Source organism: Sturnira hondurensis, unplaced genomic scaffold (genome assembly GCF_014824575.4).
Source record: "Sturnira hondurensis isolate 20B ecotype Veracruz unplaced genomic scaffold, ASM1482457v3 Scaffold0021632, whole genome shotgun sequence".
Taxonomy (NCBI): Eukaryota; Metazoa; Chordata; class Mammalia; order Chiroptera; family Phyllostomidae; genus Sturnira; species Sturnira hondurensis.
The window spans coordinates 2,030,716-2,057,273 of NW_028094263.1; the positions used below are offsets into that span (position 1 = coordinate 2,030,716).

A 26,558-nucleotide genomic window follows, 5' to 3' on the forward strand; every position below is an offset into this window, starting at 1 on the left:
TGTAAGGCAACTCTGTCTGTGATTACATGGGATGCTTTAGTTGTAAATGCCTGTAGAATAGTGTTTAGAACCAATGGGGACTGTGATGGTACCAATGGTACTCTTCTGTGAGGGTGCAACTGAGTCTTCCACCTCCTCCCCGGTGACTTCTATGTAAGTGGTCAGTGATTGTGTACGAGAGGAGAGATCTTTCGTTCATTTATACCTCTTTCTCCAAATGATTTGAGGCAGTTTCCAGAAATACTTAACATATTTAAAAAGAGTAATCACTTGAGGGAATTATAGCAAAGGGAATAGCTACATTAAGTAATTAATGAAGCTGTTATAGAATGAGCATATAGAATAACCTATAGCTTCAAGAGATAGAGCACAAATTTGTCTCAGGGTTTCTTCGTAGCCAAGCAGAGAGGGCAACATGATGAGCTTCATATTGTCCATCCATAGCTAAAAACAAACCAGAATTCAGGGAAGAATTTCTGCAGACAGTGTTTGATATAATGGAACACATCCTTACTTTATGCCTATGATTAATATAATATGTTTTTAAAAATTAAGCAGAACAGTATAAAGAAAAGTGCACACTCAAATAGTTATCTCAAATCTAACAGACATTTTTTGTACTGTGTATTAGCCTAAGATCATCCTTATTTTAAAAGAAACATGAGATCAGCTTGAAATACCTTGTATAATTTTCCCAGCCTCATTCTTCTCCGTTGCTCTCCTATCATGAATCTGATCTGTAGCTTGTCATTTTTGTTTACTTCTGCTGCATGCATATATCTGTAAATAATATATAATCTGAATTTGTATAAATAATTTACTAAATATGATGTTGCAAAAATTGCTTTATTAGCCTTATGTTTGATTTGTTTATCTTCATAGTACTTATATCTTATTAATTAATTTTAATCCTAAAATACAGTTTTCTAGTATACAAAAATACCTCAATTTAGTTACCTTTTCCTTCAAATGGATTTTCGGTTTGTTTCTAGTTTTTCACCATTATAAACAATGCTACATTGAACATCCTTGTTTGTGTCTTCCTGTATCCATCCATATGTGTTTCTCTAGGGCAATGGTTTCTCAAAATACAGTTTCAGGACCAGCATATCAAGATCACCTGGGAACTTTGTTAGAAATTCAAATTCTCGGGTTTTTTCCAAACCTCTGAATTAGAAACTCTGAGGGTTCTACTTATCAGGTGCTTCTGATGCACACTACGATTTGATAACTTACTCTAGTGCAGTACTTTATTGAAAGTAGAATCTCTGAGTCTTAGTGTATGCAAATACTTGCCTTCACTAGAAATGGCCAAATTCCCATCCAAAACACACTTTCCCACCAACAGCATATGGGAGTTCCCATATCCCCATACTGGTTTGGTTGATTCTTTTTTCCTTGCAGATCTGATAGTAAAATGTTTTAGAACAATTTTGTTTTCTTTTTTGTGAATGATATTTTGCTAGAGTATCTGGCCTTTTTCAGTGATTTTGTAGAAACAATTTATATATAAATTTGTATATTAGTGAAATTATTTGTCATGTGATGCAAACTTTTTTTTTGTATTTGTCTTTATAGTACTTAAAAGATTGGAACCAAATTCATCGATTTTTTGAGTGGTTTTTGTGTTTTGCAAGGCCCTAGAGGGGAGAATTTTGAATTGAATTTGATTTGCTACTGGGACGCCCTGCTGAAATAAACGTGTAGACGTTATTTGAAAATGGCCTGAGGTTTGAGAGGTCAAAGTTAGAGAAATTTGGGAAATATTTGTGTAAAGGCAGAAATTTGACACTGTTGGGATGGATAAAATTGCCATGAAAGAAAGTGTAGGTTGAGAAAATGACTGAGGATTAAACCATGGGGAGCGGTAGTGGAGGGAGAGAATCCAACAAAAGACTGAAGTATGATCAGAAATCAGAGAGGCCGAGAGCAAATAGAAGAATCTAGAAAATCAAATAGTGATGTCGTGTAAGTGAGGAGAGGTCTGTAATGGTGCAGAGAAAGGAACACATCTAGGAAAGGGGTAAATGTTGCCCTTCAAGAGAGCAGCAAGCAATGGGTTGAGGAACAGGAGACTGCTCTTCGAAAGTTTGTACTGAAGAGTAAGGGAAGATGAGACAGTAGGTAGAGAGCTAACAAGGTCGTTTTCCTTTAGGAGTAGAGTGTTCATGTCCCAAGTGAAGGAGCCAGTGACATAGTTGTATGTGGTGTTCACTATGCTGTCTCCTCCTCAGGCAGCCTTGTCATGGATGTACTTTATGTACCCGTTGAGTAAATTCGTTTGGTAAGATAACATTAAGTATTGTGCAGAGGATTAAAACAGGGTGATAGAATTGTGACTAGGAGACTAGATTAAGAGTAGGTGACTTCCAAGGTTAACATTTAAACTTGAGATCGGAATCCTAAGAACTCATTTGAATGATAGGCAAAGAGAATTCTAGGCAGGAGACAAAGTTTCCAGTCTCTGGAAGGTCAGACAGAAATAGGAGGATAATACACCATTAATCTGAAACATTCTCTTGCTTCTTGGGCCAACCAGGGTGAAGAGAGAACAGAAATCTTTGTCCCCTAACTTTGGAAATTTCGTTTAACCTTCAAACTGGCGATGTCAAGGGTTCCAAGTCCTCCACCCCCGGCAGAAATGTCGAGCGGCCCTGTAGCTGAGAGCTGGTGCTACACACAGGTGAGCTCCTATTTTCGCCCTGTGAGTCTTGCATCTTGGGAGGGTTTGGTGGACGAAAGGAGTAAGATTTCTTTCCACATTGGATTTTTTCCTTTCTCTGGGACACAGCTGCTGCATAGTAGATAGATAAGGTACTTGTCAGCTTTCCATTCCTTGGTTCTCCAAGTGGAATCTGAATACCCTAGGCCAGTGCTTTTCACTGGAGGTTGAAAGGGGGGAATTTTTGAACTAGATGCGCTTACATCCTCCTTGATGTAAATGTGCTCCTCTGTTGGGCAACTCAAAAGGAAACTAGATTTGAGATTTGCAGCCCCAGGTAGTATGGTGTCAGCATCTCAATTGTCAAATATGCTCTGCGCAGAGGCTCATTTTAGGTGTGGCTTTATCATCTGCTTTCCCAACCCTGTCCACGTTTTCCTCACTTTCCATTCAGTATTTCTCAGAAGCTGGGCAAGGTTGTGAAAACAGTTGGTCACTGGGCGAGGGACCCAACGTGAAAACACAGAGCCGCCATGCCGGCCAAACAGTGCTGCCTTCCCGGGGGCCATGTGGCGGGAGGGGAGGAGGGGCACAGTGGTCTGATCTTCAGGCTGTTTTATAGGTTGCCCACTTTCTGTTTAATTGCTTTCCTGGTTTTCTATCAACAGATCAAGGTAGTGAAATTCTCCTACATGTGGACCATCAACAACTTTAGCTTTTGCCGGGAGGAAATGGGTGAAGTCATTAAAAGTTCAACATTTTCATCAGGAGCCAATGATAAACTGAAATGGTGAGGAAGAATATATCTAGCTATACAAATTTTTGTAAAAGTTGCCTGTTTTGCTTGGTTTTACAGGGAGACTGACAAGCATGTAAGATCTTTAGAGACAGGGACTTCCTACTTAATGTATTCCCCAGAGCCTAGAGCAGTGCCTGGAATACACAGGTGCTTGCTATTGGGTTGGCCAAAACGTCTGTATGGTTCTTTCCATAAAATGAAAGACACATTTTTCATTTCACCAATAACTATTGATTTGGATATTTTGAGTATGTCGACTATCTCCCATGTGGTATAATGTCGATTGTTCTCCATTAATGCGTCAGTTTGATCACTGTCAACTTAACTGCTCTACCCGACCACAGAGCGTCATCCAGCAAGAAATCTCCAGCACGAAACTTCACAAACCACTTTTGACACATTCAGTCAGTCACAGCACCTTCTCCATACACTGCACAAATCCTTTGTTGCGTTTCAGTTGTAGGGTAATGTGAGTGAGTGAAGACGGCCAGTGTTGTAAGTGATACCCATGTCTGGTGTAAGTGCTGACTGCCAGGCAAACCTAGTGAGTGTGCTTCTAGAAGGGGCGGTGGTTACTGAGATCCAGCTGACTAAAGCCATGTGTGAACAAGGACTGGCTGACCATCACCAGATGTTCTGATTGCTCAAGAAAAATAAGAAATCTAGATTTCAACATTTAATCTCTTGACTTTTAAGTTCCCTGTTTTTTGAAAAAATAAAGACTTATTTGCTTATGTAACTGGAATGCCCAGGGTGTAGGATAGTTCTGAAGCTTAGTTCAATCCAGCATCCCACTGGTTAGATTAGCACCCATCTCTCTCTGCTCTCTACACTGTTGGAGATCTCAAGTCCCATTTCTGTGGTGGTTGAAGGATGACTCGCATTAGTAATGGGCATAACCCACTATCATCCAGCAGAAGTCTTTCAACTTCCTCTGAATGGTGTGGCCAAGAATATGTCATACCTGTACTGATTGGTTTAGTTCTGGTTCCCTTGACCCCTGTGGCAAGGAGGATACATCTGAGTGGTGGGTCAGTGGCAGCCAAACCTTGTGTCTTCTTGAGGAGGAACAGGCAGTTAGGGATGCTCTCATGTGCTCACTGCAGAGACCAGAACACATGTCTGTGAACCAGCAGTTTGGACCTTGGATAACCCACTGAAAAGTTAAATAACTCCTCATTTAGTATTTATTGGCTATATACATTAAGCACTATGCTACTCGGAGCTGAGAGAATACTTATTCCTAGACATTGTATTTAAATCTACATCTTTAGCACAGTGCATGGAGAAGTGAGTGGCATACGCACTCCCTAGAGAAGCACTGGTGGGGCCACCTGTCTGAGAGAGGAGTGGTAACACTGGCAAGGCCCGAGGATACATATGGCCTGTCTGGTAGAAGCAGTATCTGAACCACATGTAGTTCAACTGACATTTACAAGTTAGCTCAGTTGAACCTATTAAATTCTGTCTGAATTTTGTTTTGATTCATTCGTGGCAGATTGGCATTTCTGACTATAGAGCTTGGAACTATAACCTGTGTAATGGGAGTTTACTTTCATCTCTACTTCCTCCATACTGCCTCCTTTATTTTAATCTTGCAATATTATTGCCAGACTGGTAAAATATCTTTAACTATTTATTTATTTATTTATTTCAGAGAGGGGAAGGGAGAGAGAAAGAGAGGGAGAGAAACATCAGTGTGTGGCTGCCTCTCGTGCACCCGCCCTTGGGGATCTGGCCCACAACCCAAGCACGTGCCCTGACTGGGAATTGAACCATCATCCCTTTGATTTGCGGGCCAGTGAGTCAACCACTGAGCCACACCAGCCAGGAGATAAAATATCTTTAAAGGATTATGTACTATTCACATATTTCTCTTGAATACTTTTTGTTTCCCAGTTGTTAAAGGGCTCATTTTTTTGTTTTTTTTCCCCATGGTTTTACCACAGTCCCAAAAAATGCAGGACTGCCTCTCCTGAGAGCGAGGGTTAGAATAGCCCGACTTCTAAAATATTTTAAGGGAAAAGAGGAACTTGGGAGGTGATGAGGAAAGAGGCAGAGATGTAAGGGATATGTTGTCAGATTCTAGAATGCCCTTTACTTTTGTTGCTTATTTTTAAAAAGTTGACTCAGATTGCCCTAGAAAAGGGCTTCCTAAATGGCTGTTCTATTGAATCGGAATTTCCTGGTTACGGAGCCTGGGTGGGTTGGTTGGTTGGTTTGTGTTGTAAACCTCCCTCTCTCGGTTCTGACGTCCTAGTTCTTCTCTCCTGTCACTTCCCCAGCCTGTCGGCATGAATACTTTCAGCATTTTTTCCCCTGTTTTGGACAGGTGTTTGAGAGTAAACCCAAAAGGGCTAGATGAAGAAAGCAAAGATTACCTGTCACTTTACCTGTTACTGGTCAGCTGTCCAAAGAGTGAAGTTCGGGCAAAATTCAAATTCTCCATCTTGAATGCCAAGGGAGAAGAAACCAAAGCTATGGGTAAATGTTTTCCTCTTTGTTGATTCTTTGTTTTCATGTCCAACAACTTCATATAATGACGAGTTATAGATTTGTTCTGATTTTTTGAGTCACCCTAAATATGACTTTTTCCCCCCACTTCAGAGAGTCAACGGGCGTATAGGTTTGTGCAAGGCAAAGACTGGGGCTTCAAAAAATTCATCCGCAGAGATTTTCTCTTGGACGAAGCCAATGGGCTTCTCCCCGATGACAAGCTCACCCTCTTCTGTGAGGTGAGTGCCTCTACCCCACTGAGAGACCAGCAGTTCCCAGGCGGGATGACTAAGTGTATTGTATCGGGGTGGAGGTTGGGAGGGCCCCGCAAGCGAAGCGGTGCCACGCCAGCACTGAGTATGTGACTGGAGACTGCCGTGGTTCCAAGGTCGTTGGGCCTCTCAGCTTTCCACTTGTTGCTGTCCTTAAAAACAGAGACTGTGTACAGTCTTGGCATGTATGATTTTTAATTGCTTGGGTCAGGATTTTGGCCTTTTCATTGCGGGCGTTTTCAGATAGCATTTGGAAGGGACTGTCACGTCAAGCTGAGGAGAATGGCCAGCAAGTACGTACGTATATTTGTTTCTTAAGCTTTGGCTTCTCCTTGAACATGAAGTCCACATGAGTTTGACCGCAGATTACTTTTCCTTTCTGCTCTTTGAACTAGATGACTTATCAGATGTTGACTGCGAGAGTAATTGTGAAATAGGAAGGCGAGAACCCTCTTGTCTGGAGTGAAGGTTATGTAAAGCTCACTCCGTTGGCTGAGAGTTATCTGTGGTCAGCTGGGAGAGTCCTTCTGTCAGCAACAGCCTCAGAGCCTTTCAGGTTTTCAGGAGAAGCCTTGAAGTAAGATTCCCAAACTGAGAGTGAGTCGGGAAGTGGTTTCTTTGATGAGTGTATATGAGTAAGTTGTTTCATGCCGTTACCAATACGTTTGTAAGTACTCACGAGCTCACGGTGTAATAAATGAATACAACCTCTAGTCAACTTAGATGCCAGTGTCCCCTAGACATTTGTGTGGTCGAGGAACCACTCCCTGAGCAGCTCCACGTGGAGAGAATGACCACTGTATTTTCACGGGCAGAGTGCAGGCGAGTTCCCTTCAAGAACAGGTTCACCCTGTGAGTTAGTGACAATTCCAAAGGTATGTCACCACCTGTGCAGCCGGGAAGAGTGTCCCTTAGGAATCTTGCCCTTTTGTAGAAGAGGCCTGGCCAGTAGTAGTAACACGCTTCTTTTCTGAGTCGCAGCTCATTGATTATTTTCACGGAATAGTTCATGGTGGTTAGGAAGTTTGAGAGGTTAGTTTATTAAAATGCCGCACTGAATACATAAAATGCAGTTCGCATAAAAGCTACCTTCTCTTCTTTCCAATTTCTAAATAAAAGGAGGAAATACTGATGTGATGACATCTAGATAAATATAGAAACTGTTGCAGTTACTTTCTGTCTGATGAGCTTGAAATTTGAATTCCATGTAAATCTAGCTAGTTACATATTCAGTTGCCCAAGTAAGAACTGAAAACAACAGGTGGTTTCATGTGAGTTCAGATGTTATATAAACTGTCCATCAATTTAATCTTCACCTATCTTAAAGACCTAAATTCCAGAAAAATTTTAAAATAGTGGAAAATTCTAATTTCTGTTGCAAATGAAAACCAATCTTAACTGTTCTCTGAAGAAAGCTGTTTCCTCTAAATATTGCATCTGGTGGTTCAGGTAGTGCCATAACCTTCATTATAGCATCTTCAAGTCCGCAGTAGGTCCCTTTTCTCATATGCTTCCTTCCTCCTCTAAGCTCCAACCCCTGTATTGTCATTCTTGATTTGGAAACCAGTTATCCTGCCCTCACTTGGCAATCTCTCATCCTCTGGTTAAGACTGAGGCTCTCTCTCCCCCTTCACTTCCCCATATAAAATTCTCTTAGGAGAAATCCTGTGGTTAAGTTTAGATTTGCCTTACTGACTTAGAAGGGAAGTGAGATGACACTTTGGAAATGAGGAGATGTTGAACAGGGAAACGTCTGCTGGGTTCTGCTGATGCCATCGGTTTCTCACCATCGGCCCAGGTATGCCATCTGTGCCTCTCACACTTCTCTGTCGGCCACAGGTGCTGAGTGTTGCTGCTCGTACTTGGGCCAGTGCCTAGTGAGACTCGTTTCTGTTCCAAGGCTCTCTGTGGACTTAGTAGCATTCAGCACTGCAAGACTGCTGCGTGGGGAGTGTGTTGGATGTGTGGGTTTTTTTAATGTCTGCGGCTCATCTGAGTTCTCACTGCTTTGCAAAGCTGGGTCACTCTTTGGTGCGAGTTCTGTCCCCGTGACATGTTACTCTGTTTTATCTATGGAAAATATATATACAAGTTTATTTTAGCTCATATTTATATTTTATTTATTATTCGTTTAGTTAGGTTTTTTGTTTGTTTGTTTGTTTTGTGTTTTTTTTTTTGCTTAGAAGCCTCTACGAAGTTGATGTCCACACAAATTTAGATTGTGAATACTCCGCTCCATTCCTCACCCAGCCTTTGGCCCAGATACTTCTGACCTATTGTGATGCAATGAGTATAGTTGTTTCATAAATGTGTTTCTTTTTTTGGATGTTCCCAGAGGCCACAAGAGAGAATCCTAAGGCGCAAGACTGAGAATCACTCATTTGTGTGTTTGGGCTTTATTTCAGTAGTATTACTGTTAATGAATATTTAAATGAGGTTAGATGCAGACTCTGAAAATGCCAAACGGGTGGCCTTGCTTATAATCTGCCACACCAGGTTCACTTTCAGTTCTTGGTGATGTTTTTGTCTGACTGTTAGGAAATGAGGCGATTCTTCCAAGTTGACGTTGCTTAGTTAATGTATTTGGAAGCATTTTCAAAGCATTCCTTGAATCCTCTCTTTTCACAATCCTTTGAGCTAGGTTTGTCTGGCTGTTACCTCTCTTATCCTCATTTCATGTTGCTGGGGAGAGAAGCAGTGCCTGGGGAGGTCAGGTAATTTTTTCCTAACGTTGAGCGGTGAATCCGTGTCAGCTTTCCATTTTCTGTCCCCAGTCTGCTGGGCCGCACCGAGTGGGGCCACACGCCATTCACGCAGGGAACCGGGGGCTCTACTGAGTTTTCTTAACAGTATTTATTGTGGTAATGAAACAGAATCAAGAAAGCTTTATACTTTTAATTTTCTCTTTAATAATTTGGACCACAGAAAATCTACCTGAAATATTTTAGCTTCTGTTGACACTTCTCTCCATTTCTTTATGTTGAAAACAAGTAGGTTTTAACATTGAAAATGCATATATTCCATCATCATTGTATATGCGCTTGATAGGTAGAAGATTCCAGTGTTTCTTTTGAATGTTGCAGTTATAATTGAAATATGAAATACCGTAAGGAAGTATAAAATAGTTAACTCTTAAAACATTCCTTTCCTTCTCAAATACAGAATATCCCTTCCTAGCCTGGGAGTATGATTTTTGCCAAATTTTAAATATATAGGTCTATTTATTTTTTTTCTTTTTTATCATTTTATTAATGGATTATTTGGATATATTAGTTGAACTGTATGAAAAGGCTAATATATGTTTCTGTCCTACAAAAATGATGATTTAATATGTAATATTATTATAGGTTATAAAATCTGGTAAATGTGGACCTACGACCCAGCAGCATCACCAGCACTTAGAACTGACCTGTGTTCCCTGCCCCCACCCCTTAGACCTCTTGTCTCCCCACCCTGAACTTACTAAGAGCTGTTTTGAATTGTATGTGATCATCTGCTTATTTATTATGTATATGCCTGAACAGTGTATTTGTACATTTGATTGGTTTCAGGCTTTATAAAAATGGCATCAGAATGTATATGGTCATCTAGGACTTGCTCTTTTCAAATGTTTCTGAAATTTGTGTTGTGGAGGCAGCTATGTAGTTCATTCATTTTTAGGGCTGTGTAATGGTTGTGTGGGCAACAGTTTATTTCTTCTCCTGGTGATGGACATTGAGAGCGTTGCTCGTCTTTTGATTAGAAGTAGTGCTGCTGCTATGAACAATCGATATGCAATCTTTTCCCCCTCAGTTGCTCTAATTACATCAAAGTTAAAAAATATATTTCCATTGGTTTTATTTTGACTTTAAAAAAAATTATTGTTCAAGTAGTTTTCTGTCCTTTACTCCCATCCCAGCCCACTCCCCCAGTGCTCCCTCCCTCCCTCCCATTTCCACCCCCCTTAGTTGTTGTCCCTGTGTCCTTTGTACTAGTTCCTGTATATTTTGACTTTCTATGTTTAGATAATTGTGTGAGAATTGGCACAGTCTTTAGTCTTCTATGAAATTTTCTTTAAGAAAAGGAAGTGACTTTAAAAGTGAGGCCCTTTTACAACTTGAAATTCAGGGTTATAGAGCCTTCCTGAGACATTTTCATGCAGTCATTTGTAAGATGACATAAATGTCACTGTCACGTCATCTTCACAGCTATAATTCTGAATGAGTCTCCATAGTCAGCTTCATAGGCATTAAAAAAGTCTTTAGTTTTTCTCAAAATGGTTTCATTTTAGCAGCGTCATTTGCAGAGGAAAAACAATCCCTTTCTAAGTTAAAAGTTTGGGCTCTGAAGACTCATTTGTGAATGCCATTTAAAATTTATTTTTAATTATGTGTATTTAATGTCGGTAAGAGGTGCCAGACATTCAGAGCTCTGGAGACTCCAGGCGTCCGTATATTTACAGAACAAGTCTGGCTTCAACAGCAAAGGTACATTCTCCCTCCTGCTGTGTCCCTGTCTGTGTCTAGAGAAGGGAACTGTCCCTGTGAGAGGAGTCACAGCTTTGGGCCCCCGCTCGCTGCCAACTATGCATCTAACCAGCAGAGGGTCCACTGGTAACTAGAGTTTGAAATGCACCTTCTCTCCTGCCAGTTCATTTTACCCAGTCTAGTACATTGCCATCAAGTGTTAATGACTTTTGGCTCCTGTCGTCCTGGTGTAATTCAGGCTTAGGACTTAGTGCCAAAAGCATTCTCCGTTCCCTTCATTGGTCGTCCCAAGAGATTCTTGCCTTTCTCTATGGGGAAGTTGGCTTGGATTGACTTGGTCTTTTCCTTAAAAAAATGTAATCAGCTATTTTTGAAGCTATAACTGGAAACAGACAATTTCTACTTTTGTTATTGGTGTTATATCAAAGAAGTAAAGGTATTAATATGAGAGAATGGCTGAACCAAATTAGAGATCTTACATAGGACAAGAGAGAATCTCTGCGTGGTAGTTTGTGCTGGGGTTCAGACTGTTAAAATAATGCTATAATCTGGCTCTGATAAATGTGCTGCTTCTGCTGAGTGTATTCATAATTGATTAACTTGGCTCCTTCATTGCTCAAGACTATAACAGCTCATTTTAAAGAAATGAATACATTTCTTGACCTGATAGTAAGTATCGCACTCCTGCACAGGAGGGACTGAGGGGCATATGGATGGGGCATTAACTTTTCCTCAGGGTTTATGACTACATTGGAGGGAGTGATTTCCCCATCTTGAAGGTTAAAAGAAATTTGGGTCATGTAGGATGTTCTTATGCTGCCTTTCTCCTCTAACTCGTAGGAATAGCAAGAGCGGGCAGCTGAGTCTCAAGGTATCTGAGTTCCCCTTTGAGTTTAATGTTTCCGACCTGATACGATGCAGGAGTAGAAGCACGGTGGTGTTGTCAGGCAGACAACTAATCTGCTGAGTCTCGTCTTCAGTTTGGTCTCTGAGATTTATTTTGTGATGTTATATGACTTACAAATCCTTGTATTTGGTTTGCTAACAAACTTACCTGGCTTTCACTGACCCATCTAGAAGTTACCTTGGTTTTTTTTATCTAGGCTGAACTGTTAATTCAACTGGTTAAAACATGCTGCTGCTGCAGCCATGGTGGCAAGTTGGATCCCTCTTTAAACCTGTTCTCATCATTCTGTTCCAAAGCTGTAAGTGCATGTCTAGCTGGAGCCAGCCATCTCGTATGTCATTGTCACAAACGGTATAAAGGGTGTGGAGTAAGGGTATAAATGGTGTGTGATACTCACTCAGTTACCATACCAGAGTGATCTTCCAACCCCAGTCCTGTTCATTAAACTAACATTTGTGAGGAGTACCAATTATTTATCAGGCCTGTGGAAGCTGCATTTTATTTTCAAGTTCCAGACCTAAGTGAAGTAAGCGAAGTTCTTTTAGATGTACTAGATTTTTCTCTGTAAAGAGTTTAATTTAGCCCTGGCTGGTATGGCTCAGTGGATTGAGCGCCGGCCTATGAACTAAAAGGTCGCTGGTTTGATTCCGTCAGGGCACATGCCTGGGTTGCAAGCCAGGCCTCCAGTAGGGGGCGCATGAGAGGCAACCACACATTGATGTTTACTCTCCCTCTCTTTCTCCCTCCCTTCCCCTCTGTCTAAAAATAAAAAAATAAAACAAAATCTTAAACAAAATAAAGAGTTTTATTTAAATGATAGTTTCTATAGGAGTTCTTTGTATTTAACATTTTATTTAAGGCAGAATAAGGTAAATACTTGAGGTTTAACGTTTGTTTCTGTCCGTAATTTTCCTCTGATGGCTCTGCCCAGGTTTTCAGGGAAGGGGAGGGGAGTGTATTAGAAGTTGGGGGAGAAGGAGATTTGTGGGGCGCTCTCCCCGTTTTCCTTAGGTGGTGTAGACTAAGGATGATTGGGGTAGATCAGAGATTGCTTGGTCCACAGGATGGAGCCTTGATTTGTGGAGGTGGTTTCTGGAGACTATGACTGACATTAGGTCCAAATGTACTGTGTCAGTGAGGGAAAAGTCATCTCTCTTCCTGTTGGGAAGAAAATTCCTGGTAACAAAAGCTTTGGACTGTATTCCCCTGTCTTTCACAGGTGAGTGTGGTGCAGGATTCCGTCAACATTTCTGGCCAGAACACCATGAACATGGTGAAGGTCCCCGAGTGCCGGCTAGCCGATGAGTTAGGAGGACTGTGGGAGAATTCCCGGTTCACAGACTGTTGTTTGTGTGTTGCTGGCCAGGAGTTCCAGGCTCACAAAGCTATCTTAGCAGGTTAGTATCCATTCATGGGGAGCGTTTGCTTTGGTGAAACAGGAAAAACAGTGACCTTCTGAATAACTTTAGCCTTTTGAACTAGTGTGAAAAAATTGCAACTGAGTGTATTTTAAAATTGTGGCAACATTACTTGTCATAACCAAAAAGGCAACTCTCCATAAAAATGATATTTCTGATTTTCCTCTGTGTAGTGGCCTTAGGCCACCATTTTCAAGGAGTGGATTACAATATGTATTGAATACCTTTGCATCTAACAACAGATGTCAAAATGCAGATCAAGATACCAGGTATTATTAGTCCCTAGACAGGGACTTAGGGTGTAACAGAGGATTTTGGACTCAGGACTAAACTCACATCTAATAAGTCTTAGCCCTTTTTTCCATGTAAACATTAGAAGAATGAGAATATTGCCAGTGACATGTAGGACCAGGTCTTATTCTTACCATTTGTGGCCCTTCAAAGCTCCACCCTACCGAACAAAAATCTTACTCCTTAGTGTTTAATGTCTCTCACTAGGGATATTTAAGTTTTTAATTTAATGTCTTTAAGACTAGAAAGACTGACACAGAGGCGGAACTGATAAGGCAGGACTGACTTTATCTCACATGGAAGCACAACAGTCAGCCACAACCTTCTCTTTAGGCCATAAGACGTAAAAGAAAACAGCATGAACCTCCAGGCAACAGATTTCTTACCAAGACCCTCAGCTCCAGTATTCTAAAATAACATATCTGGCAAAACCTCTCTCAACTAGATGTTACCATGTATTGCTAAAGAAAGTCATCAGGACATCAAAATTTCGACTAAAATAAAGAACAGTCATCACTCAGAACCATCAGAAATTGAGTTGAATGGCAGTCTGACAGTCAAGGAATTGAAAGAAACCACATCCATCCAGACTGGTAGGAGGGGTGGAGTCGCAGAGAGGGCTGGCCCCACATCCACGGTGTGGTAGATAAGAATTCAGGAGGGATATCTCAGGAGCGAGGAGTCTTAGCCCCATATCAGGCCCTCCAGCCCACAGTTCCAGTGCCAGGAAGAGAAGTCCCCATGACTTCTGGCTGCAAAAATGAGCAGAGATTGAGTAGGTGGAAAAAACTACAGGAGTCCCAAGCATTTCCTCTTCAAGAACCCACACATGGACTCACTCCCTCTGAGCTCCATCACGGGGTAGCAGCTTGAAAGGCACCAGTGGCGCACAGGGAGGAATGGAAGTGTCTAGCTTCAAGGCAGTAGCTGACAGACAGCTTTCACCAAGAGACAAAGATGGGCAAAGGCCATTGTCCCTTTGTTTTAAAGATGTTAGTTGTTTATTTTCTAGAGAGAGGGGAGGGAAAGGAGAAAGAGATAGAGACAAACATCAGTGTGTGATTGCCCATCACATGCCCACAACCCAGGCATGTGCCCTGACTGGGAATCGAACCAGCAACCCCTTGGTTCACAGGCCCACACTCAATCCCCTGAACCACACCAGCCAGTGCCATTGTCCCTTTTCTGAGCCCTCCCCCAACAGAGCCACAGATCTGGCAGGTGGGTACCATATCTGAGACTCCATCAACCTGGCTAAAACTGTTTCCCTGCCCTGAGATCACTTGAGATTTATTCCACCTAGCTTATGGACCCACCCAAACCGTTAACCATGACATTTCCATATGAATGACTGGTGTTGGCCCATGCTTCACAACTTCCTAAGTCCTATCAAACAAGCAACAGCTAGCCAAGTAAGCCCTTAGCCCCTATAACTCTTGGTAAATGGTCCCAGGCCTGGCACTAGCAGCACCCAGCCTAGATTCACAGCTTGGCTTTGCCTGGGAATCTCCAAGCCCAGCCCAAGTAGCAGCCATCTCAGATTGCTTTACAGATCAGGAAGGGTGGCCCTGGGGCAAACCACAGGTGGGGGCTGACCTTGCCCTGCACTACCTGGGAAACCCCAGAGCCTGTGCACCCAGCAGACAGCTACAGACCACATCAGAGCACCACCACCCTGCCCCTGCACAGCTGATCCTCCACAAGGGGCAGAGGGTGGTGGTCAGTGGTCACAGCCAGTCCTTATAGCTAAATGACCTGGGTACATCCCTCCCATTGATCTGCCAACAGCAGTCAAGGCTCAACTACAAGAGAAAGGTGTACTCAGCCCACACAAAGGGTATACCTCCAGTACCTAGCTTGGGAGATAGGGAAGGTTGTGCTACTGGACCCTACAGGGCACCTACCACATTAGTCCACACTACCAAGACAGGGAGTCAAAGCAGCTCTACCTAATACATAGACACAACACAGAGAGGCTGCCAAAATGAGGAGACAAAGAAGCATGGCCCAAATGAAAGAAGAGATCAAAACTCCAGAAAAACAACTAAATGAAATGGAGATAAGCAATGTATCAGATACAGAGTTCAAAACACTGGTTATAAGGATGCTCAAGGAACTTAGTGGGGACCTCAATGGCACTAAAAAGATCCAATTAGAAATGAAGGATACACTAATTGAAATAAAGAAAAGTTTACAGGGAAACAGCAGTAGAGTGGATGAAGTAAAAAATCAAACCAGTGATTTGGAACATTAAGGAAGCTAAAAAACAACAAATCAGGACAATAAGAAGGAAAAAAAATCCAAAAAAAAATGAGGAGAGTATAAGCAGCCTCTGGGACAACTTCAAGCATTCCATTTGCATCATAGGGGTGCCAGAAAGAGAAGAGGAAGAGCAAGAAATTGGAAATCTATTTGAAATATAATGAAAGAAAACTTCCCTAATTTGGTGAAGGAGGTACACCTGTAAGTCCCAGAAGCACAGAGAGTCCCACACAAGATGGGTGCAAAGAGGCCCACTCCAAGCGAGCATCTTAAAAGCAGCAAGAGAAAAGCAGTTAGTTACCTATAGGGGAGTACCCATAAGACTGTCAGCTGATTTCTCAAAAGAAACTTTGCAGGCTAGAAGGTATTAGCAAGAAATATTCAAAGTCATAAAAAGCAGAAACCCAGAGTCAAGATTGCTCTACCTAGCAAAGCTATCATTTAGAATTGAAGGGCAGATAAAGAGCTTCCCAGAGAAGAAAAAACTAAAGGAGTTCATCGTCACCCAACCATTATTACATGAAATGTTACAGGGACTTACTTTAAAAGAAGATCAAAACTGTTAACAATAAAGTGGCAATAAATACATATCTATCAACAATTGAATCTGAAAAACAAACTAAGCAAACAAAACAGAGACAGAATCAATCATGGGTACAGAGAGCGTTGTGATGGTTGTCAGATGGGTGGTGGTGGGGAATGGGTGAAGAGATGGGGGATTAAGAAATTCACATAGGTAGTTACAGAATGGCCCTGGGGGTGTAAAGTACAGTGTAGGAAAGGGAGTGGCCAAGAGTTTATACACATGGTATGATGTGAAGATTGAGGGAGTGGGGTGGGCTGGGTGGAGGGGGCAAGCAGGGAGAATTGGGACAACTCTAATAGCACAATCAATAAAATATCATTTAAAAAAAGAAAGTCCAGCTCTTAAGTTAATGATTCCATACTCAGCTAGTCCCTTGGCACTGCCAAGAACTCTTTATAATTAGCCAGCTCCCTTTTTCTCAACAATAGGTATTTCCAACCTTTACCATTCTCCTTTAATCTGCAGCTCCTAAAAGATGACCTTGCTACTTCTTCCAAGAGAAAATTGAGGCCCTTTCCTTTAGCTCTTGCCTCTCACCTGCCCCACACTTTCCCTGCATTCTCAGTGGTAGGCATGTTCTTCCTGGTGTTCACAGCAGACTATACTTTCTGTTTCTGTTTCCTGCCCCATCCATACTGCCTTCTCAGAAGCCTTACTTGTATCTTCACCTGTTACTAGTATCTTCACCATCTCTTTCTCTTTTACTTTAGAGCTANTTGCTACTTCTTCCAAGAGAAAATTGAGGTCCTTTCCTTTAGCTCTTGCCTCTCACCTGCCCCACTTTCCCTGCATTCTCAGTGGTAGGCATGTTCTTCCTGGTGTTCACAGCAGACATACTTTCTGTTTCTGTTTCCCGCCCCATCCATACTGCCTTCTCAGAAGCCTTACTTGTATCTTCACCTGTTACTAGTATCTTCACCATCTCTTTCTCTTTTACTTTAGAGCTAAGTTTCTTAAGTTAGTGCATTCACTGTCTCTGCCTCTTTCCTCTCACTTATCCTCAGTTCACCTTCATGCAGTGAAAGCAGTTTTCCAAAGTTACATGACCTGCTAGTTCTTAAATTTAAGGGACTCTTTAGTTCGTGTATTATTTGACTTCTTTCTTCTAGTTTTCCTCCGGGTTTCTTGCTACTTCTACTCTGGAGCCTTCCTCTTCTTCACCCATCAGCCCTGTGTTCACTCTGCTTATTCTCCCAGGTGGCTTTATTTGTCCTCATAACATCAGCTTCTGTCTGTCCACTGTAGGACTCTAGAATATCATGCTTTGGACCCTTCCCTCTTTATTAAAAGCGCCAAGCCTTAAGTCTTCATGTTCTGTGATGTGCCTATTTAGTACCTTTTAGTCTGTAGACCTTCTGAGATAAGAACAGTGAGAATTAATATGCTTTGAAATAGATGAAAACATTGAGGCTCAGAGGATTAAGTGATTTGCCCAAGATTGTGTGCTTAAAAATGGCGGGTCTAAGATTAGTTCTTTCTGACGCTGTCGGTCAGACTTCCATTACCTGTTAGCTAGAGACCTGCCGTACGCTCCATCTGCCCTTCCTCTCTCAGGTGGAGATTGGGAGTCTCACCTCAGACCCAAATACCTGATTTATTGGACAACATGATAAAATTTGAGTTCTTAGCCGCCTTAACTTTCATGGTTAAAATTAAGTTTACTTATTATTTATGTATTTATTAGACTAGAATTGTGTATTATTTTTTCATTATTCCCACCCCTAAGGGAAAGAATTAAATTATCCCTAATGAGAGACATTAAATACTAAGGAATAAGATTTTGTTAGGTAGGGTTGAGCTTTGAAGGGCCACAAATGATTATAATACCTATGATGTGTTTTGCCCCTTTGGGCTATTATCATCTCTGTTGAGAATGCACGCCTTGAAGGAGCAGAACACTTGCCATAAACAGGCATGCGCGTCATCGTGTCCATCGGTGCCATTCAGCCCTGTTCTCGACCTCCTTGGTATGTGGTCTCTGAAAGTGGAAGAAGTAGGTATCATTGTTCCAGGCAAAAATCTGGGTAGCAGAACATCCTGCTTAGACCCTGAGGGACCTTCCATTCGAACCCCAAAATCTACCCAGATGATGCCATTGTCATCCAACATAGGTAATTTGAGTCATTTCCCTAAAATGTGAATGGTTGGGATCCAGCTAATAAATTATTTTGGAAGTAGCAAATTTTCCCCCTATGTATTATAATTATTCACTTATTGGTATAATGTAAAAAGAAAGTAGTTTTATAATTCTGGTATAATTTGAGGCTACAACCCTTTCCTGTACCAGTGCAAGAAAATGATCTCTTACATAACAGAGGAACCAAGAGATTCCAATGTGATAACCACATCTCTGTCTGTTGCCTTTCACTCTCTAGCTCGTTCTCCAGTATTTAGTGCCATGTTCGAACATGAAATGGAGGAGAGCAAAAAGGTATGTATCAGGATAAAAGTGTGTCTTTTAGCTAGGTGACTAGATTCAGATGATTTTTCCAATCTGGCAGATTTATTTTTCTGATTATTTTTTCTTACTGTGGTACTGAAATGGAGTACAAGTTCCCTGAATAGACGCTTTCTGAGAGCAGAGAGGTGGTCCAGAAGGATTCTAGGAAGAGCAGAGTCACTCGCTCCCAGACAGACCACCCAGACATTTGAGGGGAGGGGGGTAGCAGACATGTGTCTGCTCAGGAAAAGAAAGGCAGAAATGGAAGGTAAAGTTGTCTGGCCGTTGTATTTGAGAAAATAAAGGCGGTACTTATGATGGAGAAAGGCTGTTACAGTCCATTATGACAAAGAGCAATTTTCCCTTCATAGTAGGTTTTGAATGATTCTCTCCTCACCTGTGCTGAAAACTAGAAGTGTTTTGGGCCTTGGCCGGTCGCTCGGTTGGTCAGTGGGAGCCCTGCCCCGTACACCACCGGGACGCAAGCCGATCAGTGTTTCTCTTCCACATTCATGTTTCTCTCCCTCTCTCCTGCTCCCTCGCTCCCTTCCTCCCTTCCCCTCTCTCTAAAATCAATAAACATATCCCTGGGTGAGCATTTTAAAAAAGAAGAAAGTTGTTTAGGGATTTTTATTCTGCTAGAATGTGTCTCACTTCCGGTTTTTCTGACACAGAATCGGGTCGAAATCAATGATGTGGAGCCTGAAGTGTTCAAGGAAATGATGTGCTTCATTTACACGGGGAAGGCTCCGAACCTGGACAAGATGGCTGACGATTTGCTGGCAGCTGCTGACAAGGTGAGACGGGAATAGAAAAATAATCACAGAACGGGGAGTTTCTGTGACCTCTTGAGTGTCACGACTGGGCTGTTACGCTGCATTGTAGATAAGGTGAGCATAAGTATTTGGCTGGACAGTCCTGGTCCACGCTCATGTTACAGCACAGTTGTCAACAGCACCCTTTTTATTTTCAAAAGTAGCCTGCTTCAAGCGGTAAATAACACGGTCACCCCGCCTGTGGAAAAGAAGAGGGAGTTTGCCGTGCACCTCTCTTCCCATCTCGAATTTAACCGTAGTGATACTAAAGACTCAGGTAGTACTCACGTTTGGAGTCATAATTTATAACTTAGCTTTATTATTTATAAAATGTTCTTGAGTTCACTAACTTTTATTTAAACTCTTTTAATAAGAGAATAATCTCTTACCCAGTGTGGTTTAACTCTCCCCTAAGTAGTTATTGAAATATTCAAAATTAAAAGATGATTAAAGCTCTTTGGGAAAAAAGAGATACTACTACGGTAAACGCATACTTTGATTGTAGGATGCATTTTGATTTGAGATAAGGTGTGAAAATAAAAACGTTGATCTTAGCAAGGAAATACAGTGACCACCTAAAAACGGCGTGCCGGTGATTCCCACAGTGAGCTTGGGGGGAATGGTTGATGAGGTCCTGAGTCTAGCCCAGTCACATGGGCGTCTGTGTGCTGCTGTTCAGTGCAGGGTTTCTCAGGACCTTCGGTGTGTGGGGTGGACCCTGAGTTTTCTGGAAGGGAATATGACAGTGTTTCCCCACTTCAGTCAACCCTAGAGTTCTTTTCCTCGAGGATCGCCCCTGAGATTCGTGTTCCCGGAAACACACCTTAGAAAACCGACTTTCATTGTGTAAATACATCAGCGAGAGCTCAGTGACCTGCCCTCTGTGGCCCTGTGGTCGAAGGAAACATGATGGGTGTGTGTGTGTGATTACCGTTTACCCTGTGGAAGCTTCTCTTGTATTGGGAAGGGGAGCCGAGGCAAGCGTGTCAGGGGGCTTAAACCTGACCAGGAGACCCTGTGAGAGAAGAGGTGGTTCTCTGCCGGAAGTGCCTCCCATTCCTGCCTCGAGGCCGCAGCACCCCTCTGAGGGCAAAGCTGGCTCTGACGTAGGGCGTGGGGCTTTCAGGGCCTGCTCATGGGAGTAGTCTCCTTTCACCTCCCTTTGTATCCCTGAGGACAGAAGACAGTACCTTTGTTTGTTTACAGTGGGTGTTTTATCTTTATTGATCTGCTTTTTGGAGTGCTTGTAGAGGATAAGGCATGTAAACCCAGTCAGTGCTGCACATGAAAAGGACTGGATAATAACCGTACCCTCCACCTTTCAAGACTTGATCAGCACAGCTAAGCAGTGCGGACATCCCACGCCCTTGCAGTTTGGCTCAGTTCTGACCAGAGGAAACTTGCTTCCAGTGCAGACAATAAGGAAATAGACACAGTGAGCTCTCGGCCTTTGGCTAAGGTCGGGTGCAAAAACACTGAGGCTGAGTTGTAACCTCTCGGAGCCACGGTTAGACAGTGCATGGCCCTGGGTTTAAGTCCCTGCTCCTCAGCCGGAGCACCTACTGGGAGCCCGCTGTGGGTGCTCAGAGCAGGAGGATCAGCCTGAACTGACACTCTGGGGTTGGAATTTTCAGTGCAGTGAGTGAACTTGGGATTTTAAAAGATAAAGCGGGTGAATCACAGCAGTGCTTTCCATAAATTTATGAATGAGAAGTAACTGAAGGGTGTGTTTTCAAACTTTCCCCTTAGATACTCTTTGCTCCAAGCTTATTTGAAACATTTTTACCTTTATACCTCCTTGTGAGCTTCAGGAAAACAGAATAAGAAATCTGTCGTGGAGGGATCTAAACACCTAGCATTTACCCTCCAGGCCGAAACAGTTTCTGAGCTCTTCCAGGCTCCTGGGAACATGTGTAATTAGACCAAAAACAAAACAAAACGCACTGGCCAGGCCTGGGAGACACAGTTGCAATCTCTCGGGTAAGTACTGCTATTAGGCAGGTTTTTCAGAAGCATAATTAAGAAAAAAAATCTTTGTCTCCCAAGGGTCAAGAGTGGCTACTTTGGTCTAATTGTACAGTAGGGATCAGAGGTATTCACAGTCAAAGTCCTTTTAAAAGAGTGAATTGAGAAAGGGCAAGAAGAATATTCTTTGCAGCACAGTGTAAAACTGAACATTTACTCAACCCTTTCCAGCCCTTAAAACAAAAACCTAATTTCTTGCTTGTCTAGTGTCGCTCCTGTTTTCCATGGAAACTGTTTTCCAGTTACTCAAATGTAAAAAATTAAAGCTGCACCAAAACCAATAAAACTCTCTTTTTGCTGCAGGAGGTCACAGCACCAGCCGATAGGCCTCCTTACCCAGGAGTGATGAGGATAAAGCTGTCCCGGTTTGATGGCCGTGACTCAGCCCAGAGGAGTGCTGCATCACTGAGTTCTGGGCCCCCTAGATGGGACCAGTATGGAGACTGGATGCCCTCAATCAAACCCCTTTCCTGTGACCTGATTAACGACTTTTTATTTTGCACCTTCTTTTATCCCTTCCTCCTTCTATCCCTGAAGTTCCTTAGTAAGTTCAGAATCTCATATTTGAGAGCAGGGAGTACAGTTGCATCAAAACAAGTCAACTAAATCAGATGTGCCCAGGATTAACCCAGACTTTCATTTCCAGAGCCTTGTACCCTTTACTTGGAAGATAGGAAGTGTTCAGACTGAAACTGGATCCGGGGTCTTTGTTGCTTTGTTCTTTTACCCTGAGAATCTTAACCTCAACCCCAGTAAAATAGGACTCCATTTATCCTTCTCTGTTTAAAAGGTGGCCTCGGTTGACCCTTATTCAGGAACAGCTGGTGGCAGAGGTGCTGGTGAATGTCACCGCAGGGCTCCTCTCCACAGCCTGGCAGTCCCGTTGGGAGGCTCTGCCGGGCTAGTGACAGTGCTTAAGTAAACGGGACTGTGCTCCACTCTAGTCTGGCCCTAACCAGAAAGATTGCAGAAATTTAAAATGGAATGTCCCTGGTGACTTGAAGCAGAGTAGTGCTTCCTTGTAAGGGTAGAAACACTTTAATCACAGCTGGGACAGGGCACCCTTGGGAATGCGGGTCCACTTCGTAATTGCCATTTTTCTCATAGGTAAACTGTAGAACCAGAGTGGGAGGCATGCAGGTTATTCCAGCTGTCTCCTTTTCAGCCTGCAGAGCACAGTTGTGTTTGTAATTGCAGCAGTGGCCCTCTCGCAGCCTGCAGCTTCGTTGGGGTGCCCGGGACACAATGGCACAGCTGCGGAAAACAACTTCAGTAGCGCTCGGCCCAAAGCGAGTCCTGCTCTGACCCGTGGCGCCTGTGTTTTCCAGTATGCCCTGGAGCGTTTGAAGGTCATGTGTGAGGATGCCCTCTGCAGTAACCTCTCCGTGGAGAACGCTGCAGAAATTCTCATCTTGGCTGACCTCCACAGCGCAGATCAATTGAAAACTCAGGCAGTGGATTTCATCAACTAGTGAGTTGGCATCTTCAAAGTTCTCCTTTCGGGGTAGTTGGGATAGCTAGAGAAATGAGAAAGACTTTGAATTAGTGAGTAAAATAGGCGAGAAGCTTCATTAAGCTCTTAGTAGTAAGTATAGAATTTTCATCTTTCCCTTTATCTCGGCAGTGTGGAAGATGGTTTTGCTTTCATGGGTCTAATTTGATTGCTGAGTGGAGAGTTTTATTTCCTTATAGTGATCAGAGTTGATGAGAATGACAACTTGCTGGCCAGAAAAAGCTGTGTGCCCCAAATGGTAGCATCTTTCCTTCGCAGGCACTGGGTGATGAAAGGCATGTAGATCTCGGAGAGAGCAGAAGTGTGTTTTTATGAGTTAGTAAAATCCATCTAATGGTTCGTTGTGGGATGAGGGAAAGAGAAGGGACCATCAGTAGATGAGGTTGTTAAATACAGTTTTGAGAAAGAAATGTTCATTCCAGTGGATCTGTTCCTCAAGCTTAAATGACAAATGACCTGGCCATGTCACATTCGGAAATAATTCTCCGTGGGGCATGTTCTACTCCCCTGCCCACTGGGAAGCAAAGGCAGAAGAAAGCCTGAGGAGGAAGAGGAGGAGGCCTTAACAAGCCCTCTCAACCACCATTCTGGAGTGAGGCAGGTCAAAGAGGTTGCCGGGTGGATGATGACCATTATTCAACACAGAGAGGGCCCCAAACAGGAAACACAGTCCTCTAAGTGTGTCTGTAAGATTATTTGAAGATTTTATTTACTTACTTGTAGAGGGAAAGAGAGAGGGAGACATTGGTGTGTGAGAGGAGCATCCATGAATTGGTTGCCCCTCGCACACCCGCAGTCAGGATCCTGGTCTGCAACCCAGCCATGTGCCCCTGGGGGAACCTTTCGGTCTGCAGGCCAGTGCTCAGTCCACTGAGCCACACCAGCCAGGGCTATAAGATTATTTTAAAGGAGTTACCAATTGAAGCAAAAGAGAAGGGGGCCACCAAGTGTTGGTCCTAGTGAGTGCTCGTTCTGTGCTGGAGAGGTTCTTGGTGCTTTGTAGATTTAACCGTTCAGTGAAGTGTGGCTAGCATCCCCTCCTTTTTTATAATCAGATAGGCCCGGGCTCTGATCTGCTGTCTGGTTAGGGCACTGGTAATGGCAAAGCCAGAAGGAAGCTCAGAGTTGTTCCTTCATTAGCAACATGAAGAGCATGGACAGTGTAGCGAAGAGCCTGAGGAGCACTTCACCTTGCAGTTGGTAATATGGTGGCGCAAAGTCCTGGTTTTCAGAGTTCAACAGCCACAGTCCGGTCAATTCTGTGCACTAAAGAAGCAAATTCTTACGCATATTAAGGTTTTTCTTTTTGAGTGTTTCTTGCAAACTCTGGGAAATTAGGCTGTCTGGGTGGCTGTTTAGTTATTCTTCACTCACTCCTTTGGTAACCCACCTCTCCACATCTCTCCTAGTCATGCTTCGGATGTCTTGGAGACCTCCGGGTGGAAGTCCATGGTGGTGTCACATCCCCATTTGGTGGCTGAGGCATACCGCTCTCTGGCTTCAGCACAGTGCCCCTTTCTGGGACCCCCACGCAAGCGCCTGAAGCAGTCCTAAGATCCTGCTGTTGTAAGACTCCATTTATTTTCCAGAAGCAGCAGCCACTGTTGCTGCCACTGACCACCAGGTAGACAGCGCAGTCCGTGGAGCTTTTACTCTGCTGTGGGGAGACTGCACTGTGGCCCCAGACTTTTAAAGCAGCACTAAATAAACTTGGGGAAATGGGGGGAGGGAAGGGCCAGGGACTCGGGGCTGTTCGACCTAATGAAACCCTGTCGCTGTGTCACTGTGTTCCCTTTGGCCTGGCCGAGTGCGATCCTGCGGGGATCCGGGTTAGGCGCTGGCCCTGAGGACATCCTGGCGGTGCGGGACTTGGAGAAACCTGTCTGCCTCTGACCCAGCAGAGCAGATCCTCAGGTGCCTGGAGCAAAAAGGAAAAAGAAAGAAGGACGTTTAGTTTTAAGACAAGGGGAAAGAAAAGGCAAGAAAAAAGGATTTTTGCAGAATTTCTCAAAAATCAGTTTGCGGATTCCAGTACTATTTATATTGAGAGACGTTTCGGTCCATCCAGCTGTGCTAAAATGGGGATGTTTGTGAAAACCCCTCACCATGCCACGAAGCGCTCTCTGGTCGTTAGCACTTACTGTTTGCAAGAACAGGACCTGCCCTTTTGTCCCTTTATGAGAAGTGACGAGTGAAGGCAAAGGAGGAGGTCATTTGATCTGGAAGATGAGTGTTCTGATGTGGTGGCTTTTGCAGAAAACCTTTATTAGTGTTGAAAACTGGAAAAAAAAATTCACCCGGAATTCATACTGTCTTGACAAGAACTATGGTTCTCTGTTTTTAGATATTGTGGAAAATGTTTTTTGGCATTTTTCTCTGATTTTATTTCTTGTTCCTCCCCCACCCCCTTTTCTTAAAAAAAGAGGAAAAAACACAGAACAAAAAAGAGAAAAGGAAATTTTATTATTAATGCTGTGTGAAAAACCCCAGCCCCGAGTGCTCAGCCGTTTGTTTGTCCTGCGCCTGCGCAGGAGCCAGTCTGCCCCTTCCAGGCACCCCTCTTCCTGCAGGGGAGAAGTTCCAAATGTTCATTTTTTTTCTTTTTGAAAATATAAATAATGACTATTTTGTACTGTGTGGTATCTCTGGTCTTTTGTTTCACCCGTCTGAGTTGTCCTTTGGGTCTGAGCTCTTTAAGGGGTTTCGAGGGTCTCAGTCAGTCCTTCAGCCGGCAGAGATTCGGTTTGAAACATCCGAGGGGTGGGGACTTACTGCATCTCCCTGAGCCCGCACTCCCTTGGCGAGCTGGCAGCTGCCAGTCTCTTGCCCTCCTGAGACATCGCAGCCCACGTTCTGCTGGGGTCAGGCTCCCGCCTCTGCCGGGGCAAGCAGTGAGAGTGGGCCCTCCGGCCCCGACATGCTTTAAGGCCTTCCTTCCCAGTGAAGTATAAAACATCATGGGGACGTGGGTATGGAGATTAAATAAAGGGACGTTATCATCTCTGACGGGGTCTGTCACTGACTCAATGTGTCTTCAGAAAGGTGGTGTCTGAATCCCCCAGTGAGCTCAAGAGAATGCCCTGGGCCCCCTCTGCCTTTCACACAGCAGTGGGGACGGGATGGAGGGGGACCCTGGAGAACGCACTGGCCACCTGGCCAAGATATGTCTTAGTTGGCCTTAGATGGCATCTCGACTTGTTTCACCTTCCATTTCCTTTCAGGGACTGTAGCCTTTGTAGGTATTTCAGTTTTCATTTATCTGGCCGCCCCTGCAATGGAATAAATACTTATTATGCGTATAATCAAAGACAGAATCTGTTTATTGGAAGCCAACCACTCCATTGCACTGTTTGGTTTCCTTCGGTTTCCTCCTAAGTGTCACCTACGTGAAGAAGTGCCCAGTTCTCCGGCTCCGGCTGCTGCCCCTGTGCCTCCTTGGCCTCGGCCTGAAGGTCAGCACCTACTCCAGGGGTCGTGCGGGCACAGGCTCCCTACCACCTGGTCTCCAGGGCGACTGCGTTTGCTCCGCAGTTCTGTTTTCAGCAAACCCTGCCCAGTGTCTCACGTGAGCTTCCCAACAACTTGAGTTTGGTAGGACGAGTGATA

The 26,558-nt window shown here is 43.5% G+C and overlaps 1 protein-coding gene across 4 annotated transcripts in view; it reads left to right on the plus strand.

Annotated features, from left to right (window-relative positions):
* The window catches only part of SPOP (speckle type BTB/POZ protein), a 75,205-nt gene extending 49,846 nt beyond the window's left edge, over positions 1-25,359 (plus strand). For all 4 annotated transcript variants that reach the window (XM_037033598.1, XM_037033601.1, XM_037033599.1 and 1 more), the window contains 9 exons: positions 2,540-2,683; positions 3,331-3,452; positions 5,794-5,945; positions 6,069-6,196; positions 12,822-12,999; positions 18,535-18,590; positions 19,274-19,396; positions 22,768-22,910; positions 24,362-25,359. In XM_037033598.1, coding sequence (XP_036889493.1) covers positions 2,606-2,683; positions 3,331-3,452; positions 5,794-5,945; positions 6,069-6,196; positions 12,822-12,999; positions 18,535-18,590; positions 19,274-19,396; positions 22,768-22,910; positions 24,362-24,506 — 1,125 coding nt within the window. In that variant the 5' untranslated portion in view covers positions 2,540-2,605 and the 3' untranslated portion in view covers positions 24,507-25,359. The remainder of the gene's footprint in view (positions 1-2,539; positions 2,684-3,330; positions 3,453-5,793; positions 5,946-6,068; positions 6,197-12,821; positions 13,000-18,534; positions 18,591-19,273; positions 19,397-22,767; positions 22,911-24,361) is intronic.
* The last annotated feature ends 1,199 nt before the right edge of the window (positions 25,360-26,558 follow it).